At 42.0% G+C, this 24,337-nt stretch overlaps 1 protein-coding gene across 2 annotated transcripts in view; it reads right to left on the bottom strand.

Moving 5' to 3' along the window:
• The window catches only part of RELT (RELT TNF receptor), a 38,520-nt gene extending 15,770 nt beyond the window's left edge, over window positions 1-22,750 (bottom strand). Inside the window, exons 1-2 of one of the 2 annotated variants that reach the window (XM_063431700.1) lie at window positions 22,624-22,750; window positions 3,826-3,900 (exon numbers count right to left, since the gene is read on the bottom strand). In XM_063431700.1, the coding sequence (XP_063287770.1) occupies window positions 3,826-3,885 (60 nt within the window). In that variant the 5' untranslated portion in view covers window positions 3,886-3,900; window positions 22,624-22,750. Of the gene's footprint in view, window positions 1-3,825; window positions 3,901-7,698; window positions 7,787-22,623 lie in introns of those variants that run through there. The other variant, XM_063431708.1, reaches the window with a different exon arrangement.
• Between the last annotated feature and the right edge of the window lie 1,587 nt (window positions 22,751-24,337).

Raw genomic sequence — 24,337 nt, 5'->3', positions numbered from 1 at the left:
AGTCCCCAGCGCCGAGGGAGCCCGGCACTGGAGAAAGTTGAGCGTTTAACCCCTACCTCCCCCTTCAAAACGAGTTTGTTTTCCTGGCACTATAGTGGTCCTTTAATCTTAACTATCTCAGCAAATCAAATGCTTCCCCTTAGAGAAGCACTGGGAGGCTAGTGTGCATGCACAGCAAAATGAAGTTTAACTCTAGAGATTTGTTAACCCTGCAATTAAAAATTCTGTTCCTACAACATGGCAACATGTTTTCGGTTACAGAGTTAAAAACCCAGGGGTATGGGACCACTTCATTGAGGCAGGCATTACACATATACATCCACACCTCAGAGACGATATACACTTCATTGAGGAGAAGTGGTCTGGGTGCCTATAATTTCTCTGTAACATGTGAGTGCATAGAAGAACAATAAGTCTGTTTGTGAGAATGAAATGGAGCTTTCAATGGATGTGTATGGATCACAAAGCTGCCACTAATTGGAAAATAATGAACATGATTCATGGCAGGACCCTAGCTATAACGAACCATCACACTCCTATACAGGGACCAAGAAATACAGATATTAAACACTATGAAGAAACAGTAAAGGACTATGGAGCGCAAGCTGGATATTAATAAGAGACGGGGATGCTGTAAGATGTATTTATAGAGCACTCACCCGAGATGTACATTTTATCCAAATACCACAAACCAAGCATCGGCCAAGAACCAGTGTGACTGCAGGAGAGTCACCTTGAAGAATGACTGTGCCTGTGACTCATAAAGGGACTGGGGAGATGAGAACTAGAGGCCATCTTTACCCCATTATCACCTCTTAAACAGAGACTTCCATCTAAAACAACACAACTCCCATCACCCTTTGCAGCCAAAAGTCCAGTAAGTGGCTGCCTGAGGGTTAAATCTTCTAGTTTGACTGTCATTTGTTGATTGGTGGCAGATAAGATGTAATAATGTTCTCAATTTTTAACTAATAATGGTTGCGTCGCAGTCCTGCGCTATGGATACAGACGCACTCCCTGCAGAGACAGGCTAGTGATGCTGCACCTCACACTGCAGATTCAAGGCCCCCTTGCTTTCCCCTTCATGCAAGGCGTCCGCTGCATTTTACAGCTGGGGTGATGGAACTTTCCACAGATCATTAGCAGGCAGCATCCTCACTATCAGCGCATTTAGCTCACATAATTGATTGTCACGAGGAGTCCTCCTACCTGCCAGGTCCTAGAGACAGAGGATTATACCCACTGGCTATTCTGGTACAAATTAAACATCCTTTACTAAACAAAATAGGCAACACACACACACACAAAGTACAGAATGGAACTTAGCTAACATTTTGTTTTTAGAGAAAGAAATATAAAGCTTCACATTTATAAATGTAGTGTTTAATTATGCAACATTTTCCATCTTGTTAATACACAATTACACCACTTGCCTTAATTAACACATTTTATTCAGAGCCACGGGCCATTGAGGTGACCTGTAATGAGATCCACTCTAAACACACATACATCACCCACCTTACAGAGACTTAGATTGTTTATTTTATAGAAAGTTCTTATGTTCAGAGCACGTTACAACAGTGAACCAGGCCGTGACACGTTCTAATACACAATACTTTCTGTGTCTGTCTGTGATGTAGAGACTACATTTTTTGCGGGCGTAAATAGGCAACCTCTGGAACTACAACTCCCATCATGCTCTGCAGTTGGATTATACGGTCTATAGCTGTGGGAGAGGCTGAATATAGCCATTCATAAAGAGTTACAGAGGAGACAGATCATCTCAGACAAATCTGCGTGAGGATTACAAACCAATTTGGGAAGAAAGAGTGGCTTTGTCAGAGAAAACAGAAGGAAGGAAATGATATAAAGGATGCAGGTCCTGAGGCACTCAATCCAGCAACACAAGAACTGAGTCAGCAATCTGTGTTCTAATAACATGAAATCAATCTATTTCTTGTACAATAAGATTAACACAATCAACAGGGAACCTGGCACAAATTAGGAGATGTTTAGATGAAGCTTAAAAGGCCAGGTGGCTCAGCTGATCATATCTGGTTCACAGAGGTTGTCAAGAGCAATCAGTGGCCTGGCCACATTGCCACAACCATTCTCCAGGACTCCCAAATCCTAGTAGAACATTGCCCAGAGCATAACACTGCCTCCGCTGGCCTCCCTGCCTTCTTCCCATAGTGCATCCTGCTTCCATCTCTTCGCCAGGTGAACAATACAAACACACCTGGCCAGCCACCTGATGGCCAAAACGGGATTCATGGTCCATCTCTCCAGATAGCAGACATGGGTCAGTTTCTGTGATTCATGGTCCATCTCTCCAGATAGCAGACATGGGTCAGTTTCTGTGATTCATGGTCCATCTCTCCAGATAGCACACATGGGTCAGTTTCCGTGATTCATGGTCCATCTCTCCAGATAGCAGACATGGGTCAGTTTCCGTGATGCATGGTCCATCTCTCCAGATAGCAGACATGGGTCAGTTTCCATGATCCATGGTCCATCTCTCCAGATAGCAGACATGGGTCAGTTTCCGTGATTCATGGTCCATCTCTCCAGATAGCAGACATGGGTCAGTTTCCGTGATGCATGGTCCATCTCTCCAGATAGCAGACATGGGTCAGTTTCTTTTAGTTTTCTGCATTGCATGTCTATGTCCAATAACGTTTGAGTAGCTCCTCTGTGTCCTCATTATCACAGTTCTTGAGATGGATTCAAGCATTGGTTGTGCACAATTTTCCATCTTATTAACACAATTAACCCCTTAAGGACCAAACTTCTGGAATAAAAGGGAATCATGACATGTCACACACGTCATGGGTCCTTAAGGGGTTAAGGAAGTCTGTAAATGAGTATTTTGTCGACTGCCCAGGAATTGAATTCATTTAATAGTCGTTTTTAATAATTGGGGGATTTAGTTACATACAGTATATGATCATACATTGCATAAGCTTGCCTGCCACAAGCCAATGCACCCCATTCTAGGTCGTATCCTACAAACCCAAAGCCTTTTTTTTTTTTTTTTTTTTATAAATTATTATTTTTATTGACGTTAATGGATATCATAGAAGCATTGCCCAGAGATGGAGTCCGTCTGTCTGATCTCACTGAATTAAGTAGGAGGGTAACAATGACGTCCTCCTAAAATCCTGTTTATGGTGCTAGAAGTAGCTGTTACAGGATGTGACATGAACGCCTCAGGGACGTGAAACTGCATAGTATACAGGGCAGGGTTTATTAAACAGTCAGTGACAAGACAATCACACATTGAAACTGACAGCAAAAACAGGCCTGCCCAACTGCCAGAGATATGATGGGTTATATGTCACCAGAATACCTCCCAACTGTCCTGATCAATGTGGACAGTCCTGACTTAGGAAACCTGTCCTACAGTCCCCTACCAAGAGCAGTATGAGCTGTGGAAGGACTTTAAAGGGCACCTCCTCAGCTCCTCTCCAAATATTTCAGCACCCTCACTATTTTGCCCATTGTGATGGCATATCATTAGAGTGAAGGATTTTACCCCTAAACCCCCGTTGATGCAGATGCAAATTGCTGCAACATTCATCACTCTCAGCCGGCTAACTATGGATGAGAGCAACTTGAATGCAGACAAAAAGAAGTATGGATTGTGTCCTAATACAACCTACTCTTGAGCATTACAGGGCTCTTGTAGTAGCGTTCAAATAATGCTCAGAGCTTACGGCTTTCAAAACATTTTTATTAAGTATACGAACTCCTAGCTAACGAGTATCAGTGGATGCTCCATACAGTATGATTCGTGACCGTGGGGATACAAAATGTAGTACTTACGGTTAATAAACTTATCGTTACAATAAAGCGTTCCATTCCCTTCATGTTAATAACACACATTCTTTGCCACACCGTCTGGAAGAGATAAAGAACAAACCACATTTAAATTGTGTATAAAACTACCAGCTCCTTGCTCAACAAATCACAAGGCAATAATATGAGCAGATTATTTGATTTTCTTGATAATATGCCAAACTTGAATCACCCCTAATTCATCAAAAAGTCATGCAACCAAGCAAAGTGTTTATACCATAATTTGATCATTACAGAAATAATTCCATTATTGCGCACAGCAAGGCGCTCTTACAGATAACCCTCCTGCAATTCTTAACATATTGCTTCCCTAGGCAATACCAACATTTGTGATATATTTTATGCAGATTGGACTGCTAACACACCATGGTTTAAACCCATGCACCACATTTAAATTACAGGGTCACAAACATACACACCACACAAAAACCATTTATAAAAGTCTATCCTTTTCTTTGTAACTACATTACAATTGAAGGAGGTGAAACAGGGAAGGGATATTATGGGATGGCCTGGAACTCACTGCTTGGTGAATATAGTGGGTTTATTTGCAGAGGCCCTGCTGGGTGCAGCTTGTAAGACCGGTTAATATTAATTAAAAACCTCTGGGTGGCAGGACAAGCAAATTTGCCACTGTGTCTCAAACAAAGTGACCCTACTTTCAGCTGCCGGGGTTTAGTGAACACCCCACTTTCAATGATGGACTTTCTTAATCACATTTTAAAGAGCAAGTGTTTGCTGTGTCGCTGAGATCTGAGCCCACAAACGGATCACGTTGCAGGGGTTTCTGTGAATACAATCCGTCACAATATATCTCACAGTCCTTCAAGCTCCCTTCATAGTGATGAATGTTACTATTTAAACAGACTCCCAGCTTCCACATCCAAAGGCTCATCCTGTGTACACCATCTAATCACTCGTAATACAGAACAGAACCAACATTCTAAGCCAGGGGAGGCCAACACCTTGTGTAGACCAACTCCCAAGATGCTTAGCCCTTAGGGAATTGTGGAAAAGACTACATTTTGCAAATGTTAAAGCGTTAGTAGCCGAACTGAAATATTTCCAATTTTCATCCAATTTTTGGACAGACTAACAATTTAGTGAATCAGATTCCAGCGTTCTGTACTTGACACCTGCCCATCTGGCGCTATATTTAGAGATCTAAACATTGGTGTTTGTCCTCTCATCACCTGGAAGTGAGCAGGTCTGAGCAGAGCTCGGAATCACCTGAGCACCTGCCTTCCCATGGCGTTTACGGCTGGCTGAAGGCGTCTTAGTGTAGGAAATTACAACCTCGTCGCAGCCAGGAAGTATCAGCTCCCCGGAGAAAATGTTCAGAAAAGAACAGGCCTGGATTTAAACATGATTTACAAAGCAGCCACAGATTCTGCTCACATTTACAGCTTGTATTGAGGATTATATTCATTTAATATCTTATTAGGGATTCTGGACCTAAAAATGATATTTCTACAGCGTGTGCCAGGAACAAAGACTTCATTCCAGATAAAATGACTTAATAAAACATTATTACATCAATCTAGGAGAAGCTGAAACGATGATCTGCTATTGCTTTATTTTCATTTCAGTTCTGCAATTCCCATACGTACAGTCTGAGCCATCGGGGATATCCCGTAAAACATGGGATACAAAGGCCAAGCTGCCACTAAAGTGCACATTGAGGATCTTTCCCAAATCTCTGCCCAACCAATCACCATGTGAGTGCGGCAAGTCTACAGACGTTACACGCGTCAGAGGCTGAGCGTCATGTAGAGAACAGATCAGTGTAACTGAGGATGAATGAAGTTTAGACACAGATTCTCCCATCCATGAATGGCATTGCATGCTGTCACCGCTAATCTTTAAATAGTTACAAGAAGCTGGTAAATAATATTCAATAAGTACGAGGAAGTCCTGCCTGGTTCCTGTCCAGCGAGAAGAGTGTGAAGTAATAGTACAAGTTTCCTGTTTAAGGACAAAGTGATATCCTTCCAAGAAAGCAGGTTGTTATTCAGGTTTACACAGCTCTCCTAGAGGCATAGGCTGGGCAATAACACTCACAGTATTCAATACGGGGTCACAGAGCTCCGCAGCAACAAAACTCACAGTATTCAATATGGGGTCACAGAGCTCCGCAGCAACAAAACTCACAGTATTCAATACAGGGTCACAGAGCTCCGCAGCAACAAAACTCACAGTATTCAATACAGGGTCACAGAGCTCCGCAGCAACAAAACTCACAGTATTCAATACGGGGTCACAGAGCTCCGCAGCAACAAAACTCACAGTATTCAATACAGGGTCGCAGAGCTCCGCAACAATAAAACTCACAGTATTCAATACAGCGTCACAGAGCTCTGCAGCAAGAGCATCATGGGAAAGGTAGTCCATGATTAAACAATAGGTTAATTTTCTTGTAATAATTTGCATGTAGAAAAGTACATTAAAAAGGAAGTGTAATGAAGGATGCCCGAGGCCACAGACCATGCTCTGAAGACAGGGAGTGATCTGATCCCAGCCCTTCTTCCACCTTCAAGATAAAAAAAAAAAAAATCCCATTACAACAAATACCTGCAGATATTGAGAACACAAACACGGCGTGTATGTTTATAGTTTACTTTCTCCTTTATGTACTGTAAACATGCAACGTGTAACTAACAGCTCTCCCCTCAGCACGATCCCATGGAGGAATTACCTATAAATTATACTCCTGATAACGCATTCAGTTCTGATTACCAATCCAAAGCTTCTCATAGAGAAACACTGTAGCCATATGGGACATGCGTAGCAATCACTGGACTGTGCCAGCTCCATGCTTCTCATATTGAATCCCATGCTTCTCATATTGAATCCCATGCTCCTTATACTGAATCCCATGCTTCTCATATTGAATCCCATGCTCCTTATACTGAATCCCATGCTTCTCATATTGAATCCCATGCTCCTTATACTGAATCCCATGCTTCTCATATTGAATCCCATGCTTCTCATATTGAATCCCATGCTCCTTATACTGATTCCCATGCTTCTCATATTTAATCCCATGCTCCTTATACTGATTCCCATGCTTCTCATATTGAATCCCATGCTTCTCATATTGAATCCCATGCTCCTTATACTGATTCCCATGCTTCTCATATTGAATCCCATGCTCCTTATACTGAATCCCATGCTTCTCATATTGAATCCCATGCTTCTCATATTGAATCCCATGCTCCTTATACTGATTCCCATGCTTCTCATATTTAATCCCATGCTCCTTATACTGATTCCCATGCTTCTCACATTGGATCCCATTGTACAGCGCTATGGAATCTGATGGCACTATATAAATAATAATAATAATCCTATGATTCTCCCTGAGCAGCAATGGATGCGTTTGACATACTTAGGCTGCTGTGGTGATGCTGTATGTGATGACTTTGGACTCAAGAATGAAGGTCGTTAGGAAGTGTCTCTAATGTCTGGCAGTCAGACATCCATTAGAGGCATGTTCTGGAAAACAAAGATTGCCATTTCTTAGTAATGGTAATGCTTTACGTTGTCTGAGTAAGGAAACAGGGATGCTTTCATTAAGAGTTAGTCGTGTGGGGGCTTAGACTGTCCCTTCGATAAGTGGAGCAATCAGCAGAAATACTGTTGTTTCCATGGTGATTGATTCACTTTTAGAACTTTGAGGGTCACTTATGAAGAACTATTCTTTGCCCAGAATACAAAATGCACATTACTGCCGACATAAAGCATGGGGACTTGGAGCAGATAACTCTGGCAATGCAGAACTAACGATTAGAGGAATATTAATGGATGGCTTGAATTTGACGCAGTCTCTTCATACCTTACCTCTGTTCGCTGACCTTGTGATCAGTTAAGAACATTCTTTGCAATCTGCTCTTGGAAGGGCTGCAGCACGCTGAATGCAGGACATGCGACAGGAGCTAGCTGAATGCTGTATAGTGAGATCTATAAATAGCCTAAGCACTATGCATCATTACAATGCGGCGAATGCAACCGACCTCGACTTTGAAGCCTGTCTTCCACCTGAATACATGAAGGAATATCAAACAGACCTCGAGCCGCTATAACTCAGCTTTATGAAAAGTGCCACGCTTGGGATATTCCTCCCATCCTGACTGCGGAGAAAGAGTAAAATCCCACAGGGCCCTCCATTCTTCAGACAGGCAAAGCAAATTCCTGGTTCTGGGGTCCCTGTCTAACCCTGGGCCCTCGGTGGCCCCCTAAGGACACCTTGTGGTTAATCCTGCTCTGCCTGATTGGCATGAAATCTAAATGAAATAAAGCTGCCCTCTCCATTATTCAGACAGCTGGCGTGAGGGGTCACCAGTTGAACTGTGCCAAGTAAAGGGCATTGATTAGCATTTAACAGTAGTATGTCCACAGAGCTGGGGAAGGTTGATCCTCAGTGCTTCAGAACAACTTAAATCGCAGTCAGACTCTTTGAGAATGATAAACAGCCACAGTGTGCTCTGATAGAAGTAAATAATAATAATAATAATAATAATAGCATTGCAGTTATATCACTCATAGCTCTCACCCTCGTACTCTGCAAACATACCTTTTTTTTTTTTAAAACCATTTTTGAGTCGGACTTTAAACCCATACTTTTTATCATTGTGTGTCTAATAATTAGGCAATTACATCTCCCATTACTCTCAGCCAACACCTGTGTTTAGTTGTTATGGGACATGGTGGGGATTTTACAAGTGGGAGCTTACTGAAATATTAGAGAGGGTTAGAGTGCTCATTTTACTCTGAATGTCTCGCATTGTGTGGAAGACAAAAGGCGCTCAGACTGACGCTGAGTCAATGAATAATGCAAGTGGATTCTGAGCGAAGGGTACTGGGTGTCTGGTTTCACGTCACACTCTATAATGCAGGGATATTCACAGGAGACACTCCAGCTAATGAAACCCTGGACAGGCAGGGCAGTGTATTCATGTTTAGAGGACTCTTCTCTCATTAGACAGGAGGCTTTGAAACTATCCTGCATCTGGAATGACTGAACCGAGACCCTCCAATCATCAATCCAATCAGGGCCCATTTCACACATGGTACACATTGATTCATTAAATGAACCTCTGACGTCATTCAGGGATATAAAAATAAAGAAATAAATCACAACCTCAAGATTAAATGGAAACGCTATACATCTGAAAAACCTGATTGGATATAGGATACGCTAGAGCTGACCTGCGCTATTTTTAGTTCTGGGATATTAATAGCCAACATTATAAATCACTGCATCATCGAACGTATGTAGCCATAATGGAACGAGCAAGCAGCCACCGGGGACTGCACTCAGCTTTACAGAAACTGTGTGCATTGTTTATCTATAGCGCAGGTGTACTTAGCACGTTACAGGTTACAGTCCAGTATAAGGGACAGAAAGTGCATTAGGTACACAGTGTATATATACACTTTATTTATACCATTAGGTGTACTTAGCACTTTACAGGTTACAGTACAGTATAAGGGACAGAAAGTGCAGTAATGTTTCTGATACACATTAGGAATGAAGCTAGTGATCCATTTGATTGCACAGGAGGCTTCCGTCTTAACCCTTTGGGAGCCAGATAATTTAGCAATGCATTTCTTGTAAGCAAAAGAGTTTATCAATCACTTTCTGACAAAATATTCACCATGCCAGCCTGTGGACAATTCTGTGACATTACGTGCACTTTAACATGCATCTAAGCAGCAAGTCCCACACAATGCAATCTTCTTGTAATAGCTATAACGGCAGCCCAGAGCTACCCCATTACAAGTGGCGGCATTAATACAAGAGCCAATGTATCGGAGTGTGTATGTATCTGTGTGTTAGTGTTTGTATAAGTCAGTGTGAATTGTGTGTATGAGTCAGTGTGCATCTGTGCGTGTCAGTGTATGAATCCTAATGTGTTTCAGTGTGTTAGTGTTTGTATAAGTCAGTGTGAATTGTGTGTATGAGTCAGTGTGCATCTGTGCGTGTCAGTGTATGTATCCTAGTGTGTTTCAGTGTGTTAGTGTTTGTATAAGTCAGTGTGAATTGTGTGTGTGTGTGTGTATATGAGTCAGTGTGTATCTGTGCGTGTCAGTATGTTTGTCAGTGTATGTATCCTAGTGTGTATGTGCATGTGCGGGGTAGTGTATGTGCACACATCCCAGCAAATCAAACTCCAACTCTACATACAAACACATTCAAACGCTGAACACAAGTACACCACTGCTTTCAAATAGTACACACAAACAAACAGCTGCATTCAAATGCCAACTCTATACACTAATACATTATATATATATATATACACACACACACACACACACACACACACAAAACATGCTTACATTTGTTACCAGTTATTTTTCTGTTAAAAAGTATTTATTCATAAAATATGTAATGTTATTTATTAACAAATACCATAAGGTATGTAATGAATGTATAACTTTGTGTGTGGCCCCCGGATAAATCTTGTTTTTTTTGTTTTTTTAATGCGGCCCTCGGATTAGCCAAGGTTGGACAGCCCTGGCGTACAGGATTGCATAAGTCATTGTTGTTCCCATTTCCCACAATTCCCTGCCGGCCTCTGGTAATTGTCCCAGCTGGACACCACGAAACAGGTTTTGCATAGAAGGGTCAAGCAGCCTACTCAAACAGAGTCCTGCAACTGGAGACCAACCTCCCAGAAAACATCAAATCGTCCACCAATCCGAAGGCCAGCTCTGTGTATCCATGATCAGATCACATGGAAAATGCCAACATGTGCCAACACTTTGTATGTTAAAACATGCAACCTGCATTCCTGGACAGGCTTGAAAAGTAAGAAATGACACCACATTGCTTTAAAATATAGATTTACTAGTTACAGCGTTATAAGCAGTACCTGTGTCAAACCCTTGGCAGGGTCGAGTCTGTCCACCATTAACCCAGAAATCAGTAACACGCTTCCACTGAGTTGGGTACAAATGAACAGTTGGAAGCTGGATATTCAGTTTAAGCTGAAAGAGTGCTGGCTGTACATCCATCTGACCTCCATTTATCCAGCCTTACTCAGGGAGTAGGTGTCGTCAATCCATGATACGTACAGACAGTGGCAGATTAAAGTCAGCATATAGTTTGCCAATAAAGCACCTGAATGCTGCTGATCCCTCAAATTGTACCACGTACATTCACGTCATAGAAAAAACATCCATATCATGGCGAAGACTGCCAGCAATACACGGATCTGCCCTTATCTATGGCCACAGACTCACAGACTGACAACAGATAAATGCTGGGCAAAAAGAACGTTTCATTCTCTGCTCTGTATGTGAACGGCTTGTTACGCACCTGAATGTGGATTTCATACTTTGGCTATTTTTCCAAACGCTCTCACCCCCCCACTTTTTGTAAAAAGAGTTTTTGCGTTCCTGCATCCAGCAAGACTTTACATTTAAACTGTGTTTAATACAGAGATCTCATAGTCACGATATCTAGACCAGAGGTTATTAACGGGTTATTAGCGATATCCCCACCCATTCTCTCATACTGTGACCATAATTAAAGTCACCCAGACAACGTCATCTCAACAAAGTGATCTGGGTGCAGGGATCCGGCAGGTTTAACCCTGCAATGTAAAGTTTATGTAGAACTGCAATTCTTACATCGTGGGGTAACAACTCTAGTGGTTGTTTCATCTGACTGCCACTAGAGGCGCTTCATCCTCCAAAGCCCTGTGACGTGTCACAAGGACTCTAAAGCGTTAGAAATACAGATTTGTGACATTCCAAGTATCACAACATATGCTTATTCTATCACTACAATGTATTATAGTGGTTGTGCTGTTTGTTCCTCTATGAGACCAATTTCCCACCTCCTCAACCTGAATTAGATAATGACCTTTCACCTTCCTCGTGATGTTGAAAGCATTTCTACTGGTAAGCAGGATTCTGCTGTGCCAAATTACACTTGATGATCTCAGCCAATCCAATGATTTCCCATAGGAAAGCATTGGGAGTCTAACGTGCATGCACAGCATCTCCTAGAGAAACACTGGATCAATGCATCTCTATGGGGGAACGTTCAGCGCCTCCATGCAGAGAACACCTTTCAGACGGCATCTTGAAGTGCTCTTAGTCTGCGTTCAGCTTCCAGAGGCGGTCTGAAAGTAGTTAATAGGCACCAATGTAAACACTGCCTTTCCAGGGGCAGGCTACAGACACCAGAACCACTACAAGCTGTAGTTGTTCGAGGTGACTATAGTCCCGTTAAGGTACTGACTAAAATTTGGAACATATATCACCTTTGTTACCACATTCTTTATTTACTGGTTTTACCTATAGATCACTACTGTAATATTTTGTACTTGCAGTTACATGTAATACTTAATGTCTTGGCTGATTCACTTTGGTTGGCAAAGATATCAATTGTATACAACAAATGGCTACTCTACCCCCCCCCTCCCCCCCCCCCCCCCCCCCCCCCACTGCGTGCCGCCCTCCAAATAACTGTGCATCTCTTTCACTAGGCCCAATTCCAAAAAGACAGAATATGAGAATGGATAAAGGCATAGAGAAACTCAGTACCTTACCCTTCAGTATATACCCACTTAGGTCTCAAAATACCGGTAGTTTTTGCTCACTTGTGCCGTTACTGAGTGAATATCTACCATTGCACATCAGACTGATCCCACCCATAAGAGCAGTCCCAAATCAAAATAGATTCCATCTAACAATATAGAATGCTCTTCCAGCTGTTAATCACTTCCTCATTCTCTTCACATGTTACCGGTTACTGTAATTCTACTATTAATTCTCTGTGTCATCGCCTCCAACTTCCCACTGCTACCTCTTGTCTCATCTCCTCGATTTAACCTTTCAATTGTAAGCTCACGCGCTCTCTAGCAAAAATCTTCAGTGGCCAGAACTCCGCTGGCAGGCAAGGCCATCTTTACCCCTTACATTGGTTGGTTTATATTGTACTGTTTTATCCCCTATTGTACAGCGCTCCGGAATATGTTGGAGCTTTATAAATGACAGTAATAAATACAATTCTCCACGCAATAGCCTTAAACAAAACATGTCAAATTGATTTTGTAGCCATGTCATTGGCTTTTAAGCTACCAGTGCCATCTCCTGTCACATAACAAAAGCAGAACGAAATGTATAAATAGAGTTCTAGCTCATAATTGTAGAATTTGAAAGTAATAATGACAATGTTTATAATACTATGCGTATTTATAGTAAGAGTGGGTGGAACTGCACCTACAATGAAACCTTATATCCGAATAAAAAATTATTCAGAATTCCCTTTCTGTGATAAACTGGCCTTTGGCATGTGTCATCGCATATATGAGAACTGGGCTCAAAATTTTGCTTAACTTGTAAATTACTTCTGACATAATTTTTATTTTTTTTTTTAAATAGGATTTGGGTCATTTACTAAACGTATTTTTTTCTTTAATATTAGGAGAAACAAATTAAAACAAGATTGCGCAAACAATGTATCAATATGGGGGTTCCCTTTCCATGATTAAATGAACGCTACTTACTGCCGGGCAGCATTCTTGTAAATACCAACAGAACCTGGTCACTGTGCCAACCTTAAACCGGAGGTAGAAAGTCCAGATCACCAGTTCACGCTGGCACACCTTCACAAATCACATACGTCAGACATATATTATAACTAATTCAGCTCTCACATCTTCACCTTTACAGGAAGTTATTAAATAAAATCCCCGCGTCAGCCCTAACCAGAGGGCAAAATATTGGCTTCCTCTGCCCGCGGGATGGGTAGGCACAGGTAGCCAAACAGTTATGTAACAACTCTAGCAAGAAGTTTACAGGCGAGGGATTTACTGGAAAAGATATTAACTGAGATCCTGGGATCTGATCCTCTCCCTGTCTCACTTATAAAGACAATGGATGGGGTGGGTGAGGCCTGGCCTTTTTAGCAAGACAAAAACCTCCACCCCCCTTGCTCATACAGACAATTGTCATTACGCCCCAGGGATAGGACCAGGCTAGGTACATCCTTTATTATCACAGCTTTAATCCAGAAGGGGTTAATCGGCCATGTGCATGGAGTGCTCAGCTTTGGACTTTCTATAGGGGCATCAAGTTACAGATCAGCCCACCCAAAAATAATAGAGAACATTCCTGAAACCCCATGGGCTGGGGTAGGACAGCCACCTGGGGGGTTTGTCAGGAATTTAAAGCAGACTTCTCAGTATCACAGTATAAACAGACCCTGTGAGTGCTCTGAAGTTTTGGTTGGTATGCAATGTATCTATACAAGTTATAGATCTTCAGCGGAGATTAACATTACAAATCCTAGTCTACAAGCCAGGCCTTAAACGTTACTAGCCGGGAGAAGCCTGGGGGGTCCCTGGCACACTCAGTAAGAGTGAATTTCTACTCAATTCAAGAACATATGCACTCGCCAATGGTGAGAGGTAATTTAAGCCTTGTCTGCAATATATCTGTACAGTGTGCCCTTTAATAACCCACGGCATTGCTAAATCTTTACATAGCCCTGCAAAGGGACAACAAGGCCAATGTGCAGCTAATCAGGATGCCTGGGAGGTCCAACCTTCTTTAGATTGCGTTAATACAATTTCTGTAATTAAAGGGAAGCATTGCAATGGTGGAGTGTGATTCCGTATTGGAAGTGTTAGATTGGATAAAAGTCATCAAAACTCATGACATCACCCGAGCAGGAGCAGCTATAGAGAGGAGAGTGTCCTGATGCAGGAGGAAGGGTATGTTTTATTTATTTATTATTATTTTTTGAGTGGACAGTAGTGTAAAAGAAAAAGAAAAACCCTACAAAAATAATGATATATATTTTTTTTAATATTAGAGTGCTACTTTAAACTACTACACTGTTAACAAATACAAGTTTTGTGAAACAGTTTGAACATTTCTCTCATTTAATAACACCAATTTACCATATGTTTTGCTTAGAGTAATAATGGCGGCTATTCGAGAATGAACTGAAATGATGACCTGTGTCATTGGGTTACCAGTATTAACCCCATCATTGAAAGATGGGTTTGAAATGCACTGCCCGTACTTCAAGTCTTGGCTATTAAATCCCACATGTCGGAGGGTCAGGCTGACCGAGAACTATGAGAATTGTAGTTCAGGAGCAGGTAAAACGGGTGCCATGTTTCTATACGATATGGCACCATTGATTATATACACTATATATACACTATATATATATATACCATGGATGGGGCTTGGGAACACAAGCTGGAGATTTGAGAGATGGAACTTTGCTCGTTAGAACATCATATTAACTGGTTGTTTGGCCAGACTCCCTTTGTAGTGAGTTGAAGAGTGAATTCAAATTTTTTGAGGATAAACCAAGCTAACACAGCTGCTTTTCACAGCCTGGCTTTTGAAGCCTATATTTAGCAGATCCGTTGTCAGTTCTTCACAGTCTCTGGTTTAGTGACTAGAACAGGAAGGGATTTTGGGTGATCCATTTTTAATTGAGAAGGTAGAATTGTTTTTTACTGAGTAGAAGTGAGAGATATCCTTCCTCTGTGCAATCTCTGGAGCTAATCACAGCACTCTAATTAAGGTTTAACCTTCTGTATCCCAATTAACATAGGGATGCAAAGCAGTGCATTAAAGTAACTCTCCATTCCCCAATAACCACTACCCGCTGTGGCAGTTATAGTGCCAAGAAACCCCACGTGTAATTTGTCAAATCAGTTTAAAATAGTTTGAAAACTTATCTGGGTCAATACATGCGTACACTTATTGGATGAGAGCGCGTACAGCCAGTCATGCATAGCCCCTCTCAGCTCCAAGGAGCTAAGTAAATGTTTAAACATTTTATTTAGTAAGAGCAGAACAGGTAAGCGCCTGTTTATTTAGTAAGAGCACTACAAACACGCTGAAAAAGACTATTCACCTCCAACTGTCCACAAAATGAACCACATCAACGATCGGAGAGAATTACAGGTGCAGAACCTCTTAGTCAGTAAGGTCCAGGACAAAGTGCCATGATCAGAAGCAATACATTGGTTGCTATGGCGATTGCTCCAAATAGAATACTCTGCACAAGAGTGGCTCTAAGGATGATTAATATGGATCTATATTCAGAATGCAAACTTGGTAGCAATATGCCAGATTACAGCCGTTCCCGACTAAAATGGAACATCATTTATATTTATTTTACTGGAGTAAGCACGAGGTTTTGGAAACTCCCCAGGCACATCTCCTGTTTCACATCAAACATGAACTTCATATCTTGCCCCCTCCAGTTCCTCCATTCCTCCCCCCCATACAGTTACTATTCTGAGTGAGGACCTGTCGGTTCTGTGTCCAGCTTTCACTTTTAAAGGCAAACTTCGTGAAGCAAAACACGCCAGTATTATCGCTACACATGTAATGGCCTCGCATGGTTGGGTGAGGCCGGAGGAAATAAGATCCCCAATCATTTTTTTTTTATTATTCTTTCTTTTTGTGTGCTTGAGTGAACATAATCATCTCACAATGCCACAATAGCATATGCAAGATTGGTGATATGACAACGTTACACAATTATGACATTTAGGTTCTAGCACATTTTTAGGTAAAGAGTGAATCATGCAGTACCTGCACGTCTAACGATTTTGCACCAAGATTAAAGAAAAACGTTGTAAACGAGATGTGGTGAGTGACAGGTAAATTATAACAAGGTGAATAATTGTACTTTGCTTCAATAGTATAGTTAGGTGAGTAAAGTTGTGCCCTGTGTTACATCTAGACTTAGGAATCACTTTTTGTTGTAAGAAAAGACGCTTTTCGTCAGTAGATTCCTCTCTTTGTGTGAGTAAACTGGCTTAGCCTGTGTGGCAAGAAGGGGTAGACAGAGGAGTGACAAAGGACATGAAAACATGGCTTGCACATTTGTGTTTATATAATAGATATTGAGACTATGTGCGCTTTATGACTTTGCTCCCAATCATTTTTAAGCTTTGTAGAACTACAACACCCATGATGCTTTGCCAGCAAAAGGCTGATAAGGCATCATGAGGTTGGAGATCCTACAACATCTGGGGGTTTACCCTTCCGCCATTCCTAGATTCTACAAGATAGGAGCTGTGAAGGAATAGCTCTGGCTAATTGCAGAGACCCTGAAAGTAAAGTACGATGAGTAAATGTCAATAAACATATTCAGCATCACATAGAAACCCGACTGTCCCACCAAAGTCTCCTGTACTGAGATTGGTTGGCATCGCTATTACAGATCCACAAAACGTACCAAACAACCAGAGGCACAAGTAATTTTATTATTTCATTGCACTATAAATCATTAGATTGCATAATACCCAGTCCCTTTACAATTATATACAACAGAGACAAATTTCCTATTATTATATGCAGAGAATAAAATAGTACATAATTGGCCCAACATGTAGTAAAACAGCAATGCAAGGGTCAACAGTAACAAATCCCCATGATATCACTTTGTGGCTATATTGGTATTAAATTGTAAAGAAGACAGACACCACCTACATGCATTCCTGACCTTAACATGGTCTCTACAATATCTGCCGGTGTTCTATCAAATTTCCCTACCCATGAAAATCCCCTATCAGATATCCTCCTGTCAATCCTCACTCTTAGCCAATCTACAGACCCACCACCCACAAGATCAGATTGTCACATGTGACTATACTTTTATCCCTTACACTCATACTGGATATTACATAAATATATTCACACCGTTATCAATCCTTGCAGCCCTTCTCCATTCTTTGTAACAGGGGCTGTATTCAATAAAATGTGTGACAACTCCTGTCTACTGTGTACCTCCATCCATTGGCTGCTCTTCCCATAAAGAATACAACACATTTTACAACTCTGCTCCCCCCCCCACCCCACATCTCTTGCCTAATTACTACATTATTAAAAATTCTCTCCAGCTCTATTTTTTCTTTCTTTAGATGGTCTTTGTATTATTATACACATTTTATTTATATCTTAGACCCCACAAGTGACAGTGCTACTTCTGTGCCGTTTACTGTAAGGGAAATGTATAGATGATAAAAATGAACAAGGGCCACATTTAACCTTTAATAGTTATGGTGTCCTGTTTTAGTATTCCATTTAAGCGGCTTATTTATCTCTATTTTTTTCGGTCATTTTACTAGCATGCTGTACCTTGTTTGATAATAAGCAGTTCTGTTCCAAGTTTTATTTAGTAAATAAATCACCACCTTGAAGCTTTTTACTGTTTGTATAATTAGATGTCTGGGTCACATGTCCTGGGTGCATGTGTTTTTATGACATTTACATTTATACAGCAGACGCCATTTGTTTGATCCTCTAAAGTGGCGACATTGCGTTTGGGTTTTAAGTCTTTAAATGAACAAGTTATCTAGGAATGTGCGCAGAACAGCGTCCATTTCATGTTTATATAATATTTACTGTACAGGGGCTGTATTCACTATGCTGGAATGTGGGGATTGAAAAACGTTAACAATTGACAGCTTAATGAATGCCTCTAATTAAAGGTGTCAAAAAGTAGATCCCCATCTGTTATAGAAATAAAACTCATCACCCATAATGTAATCATTGCCCATAAGGTTTCAGTACTAGAACAATTTGAGGAGCTATTGTTTGCGTCCTGATATGTGGCTGCAAGAATACGGTAATTTGTACTTCTATAATAGAACACTGGGCTATATGTGCACAGTGGGATCACTATAAACTGGTGTGAGAAGGGGGGGGGGGGGGGAGGAAATCATCTGTGATGTCCTAATCCACTATCTCCGAGAAGGAGAGCTAGGTTATTGTGATAATTGCCCCAAATAAAGACTCCAGCTGGAAATCAGGCCAGTTGGTAGGTATGGAAAGGGCAGCCAGTAGTGATATAGCCCTCACTTCGAACACATATCACTGGAAGTGCTGAACTGTTTTGAACTGTATATAAAAGTGACAATTACACTGAATTTGATAGCCAAGCCAAAGCTCCACTACCCCCCTCCCTTACCACCCCCCACCCACCCAGCCCTCCAAATAATGTCCTGCTCAGCAAAGCAACTCCCCTACAGCAATTAAACTCCAGCAGAGCTTCAAAGAAATTCAGATCCACAAGATACAGACACAATTAGCCCAGAGCAGCCAGTGTTCCAGCGCTCTCTATACTATTTGTCATGTAAATGTCTGCAAACCAGGGCACAGTGCGCAGGATAATGAAGACATGGGCTATTTTAAGACTCCACACTGTACGTATCACCAGCTACAACACAATTGTGTGTCAACAGCCTGGCAAAGCACAATAACAGCAGGATTGCAAGGCATGTGATCCTTCGCAAGGTCTTACAGGAAGAGACACACCACACACACACACAAACATTCAAATAAAATCCCTGATATTCTGCAGCTGCATACACACCAGCAATGTCCTATGTGACCTCCTGCAAAGGACATCAGACACTTATTGAATGGGGAACTCACACGGCAATCCTCCCTCCTCCAAGAGGTCGCTAAACTACAACACCCATAATGCTTTGCCTGAAGCTTACTTAGAAATTACAGATGTGAATAATATTCAAAGTTATGTTATGGATTCAGCAAATTATCTCATCACTGCTGCCTCAGTTAATAATAACCTGCATTCATGTTAAATACATAGAGGGTGGGAGCAATAACTCTAAACAGCTGGACAAGATGCAATCCATACCCCCTGCTTCACCAAGAGATTCCTCACCAGATCCATGCTGCATGCCAGGGATGGTAAGGGAATACCCGGAGGGATGTGGCATGTTCAGGGGGACCGGTCAGTGGGTAGAGAAGAAGTGTCATGGATGAACCCAGGGGCTTATTTGTTAAACTTGGCAAACTGGCATCTTAGTATAAAATAGCCAAATTAACTTTCAGAGCCTAAAATATTGTAAATTCAGCCTTCAACGACAAAGCCGATGTTAAAAAAGCCAAGCTTTGACTATAGGAGTATTGAATTTCGCCACGCATATTGCAATTCACTACAATCTGGTGTTTAGTGAATAAAGGCCCACAATTTAGTCTGGATGTCTGGAAAGTAAACTTGGCAAACAATGACTGAGTATCAGATTTGAATTTGCAGTTGACTTAGTTTTTGGAATGCACCCAAGTTCAGGAAAAAATAAATATTTTGGAAACTCTAGTAGACTTACTGTATTCTGAAATCACAAGGATCTGAGCTGGCAAAAATCCCCGCTACGCAAGGCTGCAAAGTCAGAACTCTGAAAGTACCCGTGAAAATGGATGATTCGAAGAAAGATACGGTCATGCTGGAGTGGATGTACGTGGCAGGCTGAAATCACATTGTATTTTAATGCAGTATTCTAGAGACTACAAATAGGGCAAGCAAATCATGATTATTATTATTTTATTATTTATATAGTGCAATCAGATTCCGTAGCGCTGTACAATGGGTGGAGATAATGGTTCAGATGGCTCAGAGATGTTTACATTTGGGCACTCTAACTGCGACAGGCTCCGTTACCCTTTTAGCTAATTAAAAGGATTACTATAAGACTTTTGAGAGGGGGAACCTAGCAGGTGTAATATGCTCTATTGGGCCCCCTTCTCAATGACTGTTAAACCTTTAATTACTATTATTTATATATTGCCAACTTACACCGCAGCGCTTTACAATATTATGATACGGAGAAATGTAATAATAAATGAGACGATTACAAAATGTTACAGGAAAGATACGTTGATGAGGACCCCTGCTTAAACGAGTTCACAACCTCTGCTAGAGCATGGTCCGCCAAACTTTGGTCCTCCAGATGTTACTGAACTAAAACTCCCATGATTCTCTGGCTATCTATTTCATTCAAAGAATCATGGGAATTCCTGCACAGCAACACCTGGAGGGCCGGAGTTTGGCGGACCCTGATCTAGAGGATAAATGGTTTCACTCACCTGAAAGCTCCCGGTGCTACTTTTATGCGCCCCCTCCTGACATCACTGGGGCTGTGCGCATGAACACGCTCCGGACTGGTGATGGGATGGGGGGGAGCAGAGGAGAAGGTTTATTTAAATTTAGAAAACAAAAAGCGCTTGCCAGGGAGGGAGGGTGGGAAATCTATCTTAAAGATTTTAACATCTGTCATAGTGCGATGACAACAGACTTAGTTTAGGCACAGAGTTCTGGGCTGCCTAAGTCACGTGTACTGGGGGAGCAATTAGACTGAAGTGTCATGGTGGTGGGAATATCTCTTTAAGGATCTAAAAGCTGCTGTGCCAGAGGTGAGCAATGACTGCACCAGTTATCAGTGGAGCTAGGGATCCCTCGGGATTTATTTAACACTCCTAATATAACACTCCAGAGTGCTTTACAATTTATTCAAATAGCAGAATGAATACAGAGAACCCTGCCCGTGAGCTTAACATCTATCTAGAGCAAGGGGTAGGCAATCGTTGGCACTACAGATGTTGTGGACTACATCCCCAATAATGCTCTTACACCCATAATGCAGGCAAAGCATCATGGGAGGTGTAGTCCAAAACATCTGCAGCGTCAAAGGTTGCCTATGCCTGATTCTAGAGGATGGACATTTTAAATTGAGGCAGAACGTGCGTCAGTCCTAATGTTGCGTCTAAGCACCCATCCATCTACTATTGCACCCATGCTTCTCATTCTGCTAACGTCATACAATAAACATACAGTAATATGTTCTCACATACGGTTACTCACATACAGTAATACACAATACATGGCTATCACAGTAATATACAATACACAGCTTTCACATACAGTAATACATATTACATGGCTCTCACATACAGTAATACATATTACACGGCTCTCACATACAGTAATATGTTCTCACATACGGTTACTCACATACAGTAATACACAATACATGGCTATCACAGTAATATACAATACACAGCTTTCACATACAGTAATACATATTACATGGCTCTCACATACAGTAATACATATTACACGGCTCTCACTGGAAGATGATTGATTTCTGACTGACAGAGGCCAATCATTAACTCTTCATCAAGACACCAGCACAACTTTATCCCAGCCTGTACCCCATGAAAACATAAAGGATTGCCCACCACACTCACTGAGTGAGCTCTTACCCCCTACTCACCCACTCTCACTGAGTGAGCTCTTACCCCCTACTCACCCACCCTCACTGAGTGACCTCTTACCCCCTACTCACCCTCACTGAGTGAGCTCTTACCCCCTACTCACCCACTCTCACTGAGTGACCTCTTACCCCCTACTCACCCACTCTCACTGAGTGAGCTCTTACCCCCTACTCACCCACCCTCACTGAGTGACCTCTTACCCCCTACTCACCCTCACTGAGTGACCTCTTACCCCCTACTCACCCTCACTGAGTGACCTCTTACCCCCTACTCACCCACCCTCACTGAGTGACCTCTTACCCCCTACTCACCCTCACTGAGTGACCTCTTACCCCCTACTCACCCTCACTGAGTGACCTCTTACCCCCTACTCACCCTCACTGAGTGACCTCTTACCCCCTACTCACCCTCACTGAGTGAGCTCTTACCCCCTACTCACCCTCACTGAGTGACCTCTTACCCCCTACTCACCCTCACTGAGTGAGCTCTTACCCCCTACTCACCCTCACTGAGTGACCTCTTACCCCCTACTCACCCTCACTGAGTGACCTCTTACCCCCTACTCACCCTCACTGAGTGAGCTCTTACCCCCTACTCACCCTCACTGAGTGAGCTCTTACCCCCTACTCACCCTCACTGAGTGATACACTCTGCCCTCTCATTGTCAGTCAGTGAGTGCTCCCTTACCTGTCAGTGCTGGGCTCGCGCTCTGCTTTAGGCGATGCGCAGTTGCTATAGTTACTGCTGTCCCGGTGCCGGCTCGCGCTCTGCTTTAGGCGATGCGATGTTGCTATAGTTACTGCTGTCCCGGTGCCGGCTCGTGCTCCACTCTCAGTAAATGAAACCGCTCGCTTTATTTTACCAAACCTGGCCGTGACGTCACCTCTACACCGCCCACAACCACGCCCCTTCCAATAGCACAATGAATTCTGTCCGTAGGTGCTTTTTGGCGCCACCCGCTGGCAGACTGGGGAATTACAGCTTCATTTCTATTTACTGCTCCACCAAGACACAACTTAAAGTGGTTATGGTATCTAGATACTATCCCATAAAATGAAAAGAAAAAAAAAGTCCTAAATAACAATAAAAAAATGTAAAACAAAGGAAAAAACAAACATTATTCCTCAGTTCTACATGTACCGTAATCATTCCTACACAAATAGTGCAACGAACTATCTGAGATTGAAACGTTTATATCAGTCAAAGAATCCAAACTCGATCCACGAAAACATACCGGTGTAGAAAGTACATTCTCCGGGCTATGTGACTAGGAATTTTACACTTTAGATTCAAACATTGTATCACAAACCTTCTTCAAAATATTAATTTTGGTGTTTTTCACGTGTTTTATTTATTTGGGGGTAATTCACAGACCATGTGTGGCCCACTACTGTAATCACCCCATATATGTATTCTGCTTTTGTTCTCGAGTACAATGATACCCCACATGTATACCTTTTAGCCATAACCCTAAACCTGCTCCTAATCCTATCCCCCATACAAGGGTGATGGGAGCGTTACTCATAGCTAATATCTCCGTCTGGGGCCACTAATTGTGGTCTCAGATGACAGAAGGGAGCCTCAGGTGTCCAATGACGACGGTTAAATCTCTGCTGGTATCTTTAATGCATGACGGTCTCTTCCGTCAGCTAATGTCAATGCTGTGCATATTGGATGTCTGACATCAGAACACACAGCATGCTGGCAACAGGCGACCTGTGGTGCAATGGGCCTCTAGCTCTGTGCCACCAATGTCCTCCCCTCCGCCTGTCTTCCCTGACTCCCCCTCCCTGCAGTGAGGGGTGTTTATGGGACCATCTGATTGAAATAGCCGTTCTAGTAACAGCCACTGGAGGCATTTAAACCCTCCAATGTAAACACTGCCATTTTTGCAGAACGCCAGTGTTTTCTATTGCAGGGATAAAACTACAGAGACATGGCACCCAGATCACTTCATTGAGCCAGTGTCCATTTAACATCTTAGGCCACAATACAAAGTGAATACATAACCTGATTTGGAAATATATATATTTATTTAGTTTTTCTACTTCAGCCTATAATTTGAAAATCGCTAGAATTCAATACGTTTTGTTGAAAAACTTCAAAGTTAAATATCGAACAAGTTGAAATAGAGGATCAAGCTGGAGATAAAACATAAAATACGACAATAAAGCTCACAATGTGGTTTGCAGGGTCAGTTTAACATATAATAACATTAAAGCACGTTGTATCTAATGTAACCAGGGAGACACCAATTACTTGGTCAGTGCTGCTGGGCCTGGAGGGTATATTGGTAAAAAAAAACATTGGAGGGGAGCAAAAAAAAGACAGGGGGATAGTAATGGGGAGTTAGGGGAAGATAAAGGAGGGGGGAAATATTGTATTAAGGGAGAGGGGAAGT

Source organism: Pelobates fuscus, chromosome 1, assembly GCF_036172605.1.
Source record: "Pelobates fuscus isolate aPelFus1 chromosome 1, aPelFus1.pri, whole genome shotgun sequence".
Taxonomy (NCBI): Eukaryota; Metazoa; Chordata; class Amphibia; order Anura; family Pelobatidae; genus Pelobates; species Pelobates fuscus.
The sequence above is the reverse complement of the archived record's forward strand: the minus strand, read 5'-3'. Positions and strand labels throughout refer to the sequence as shown.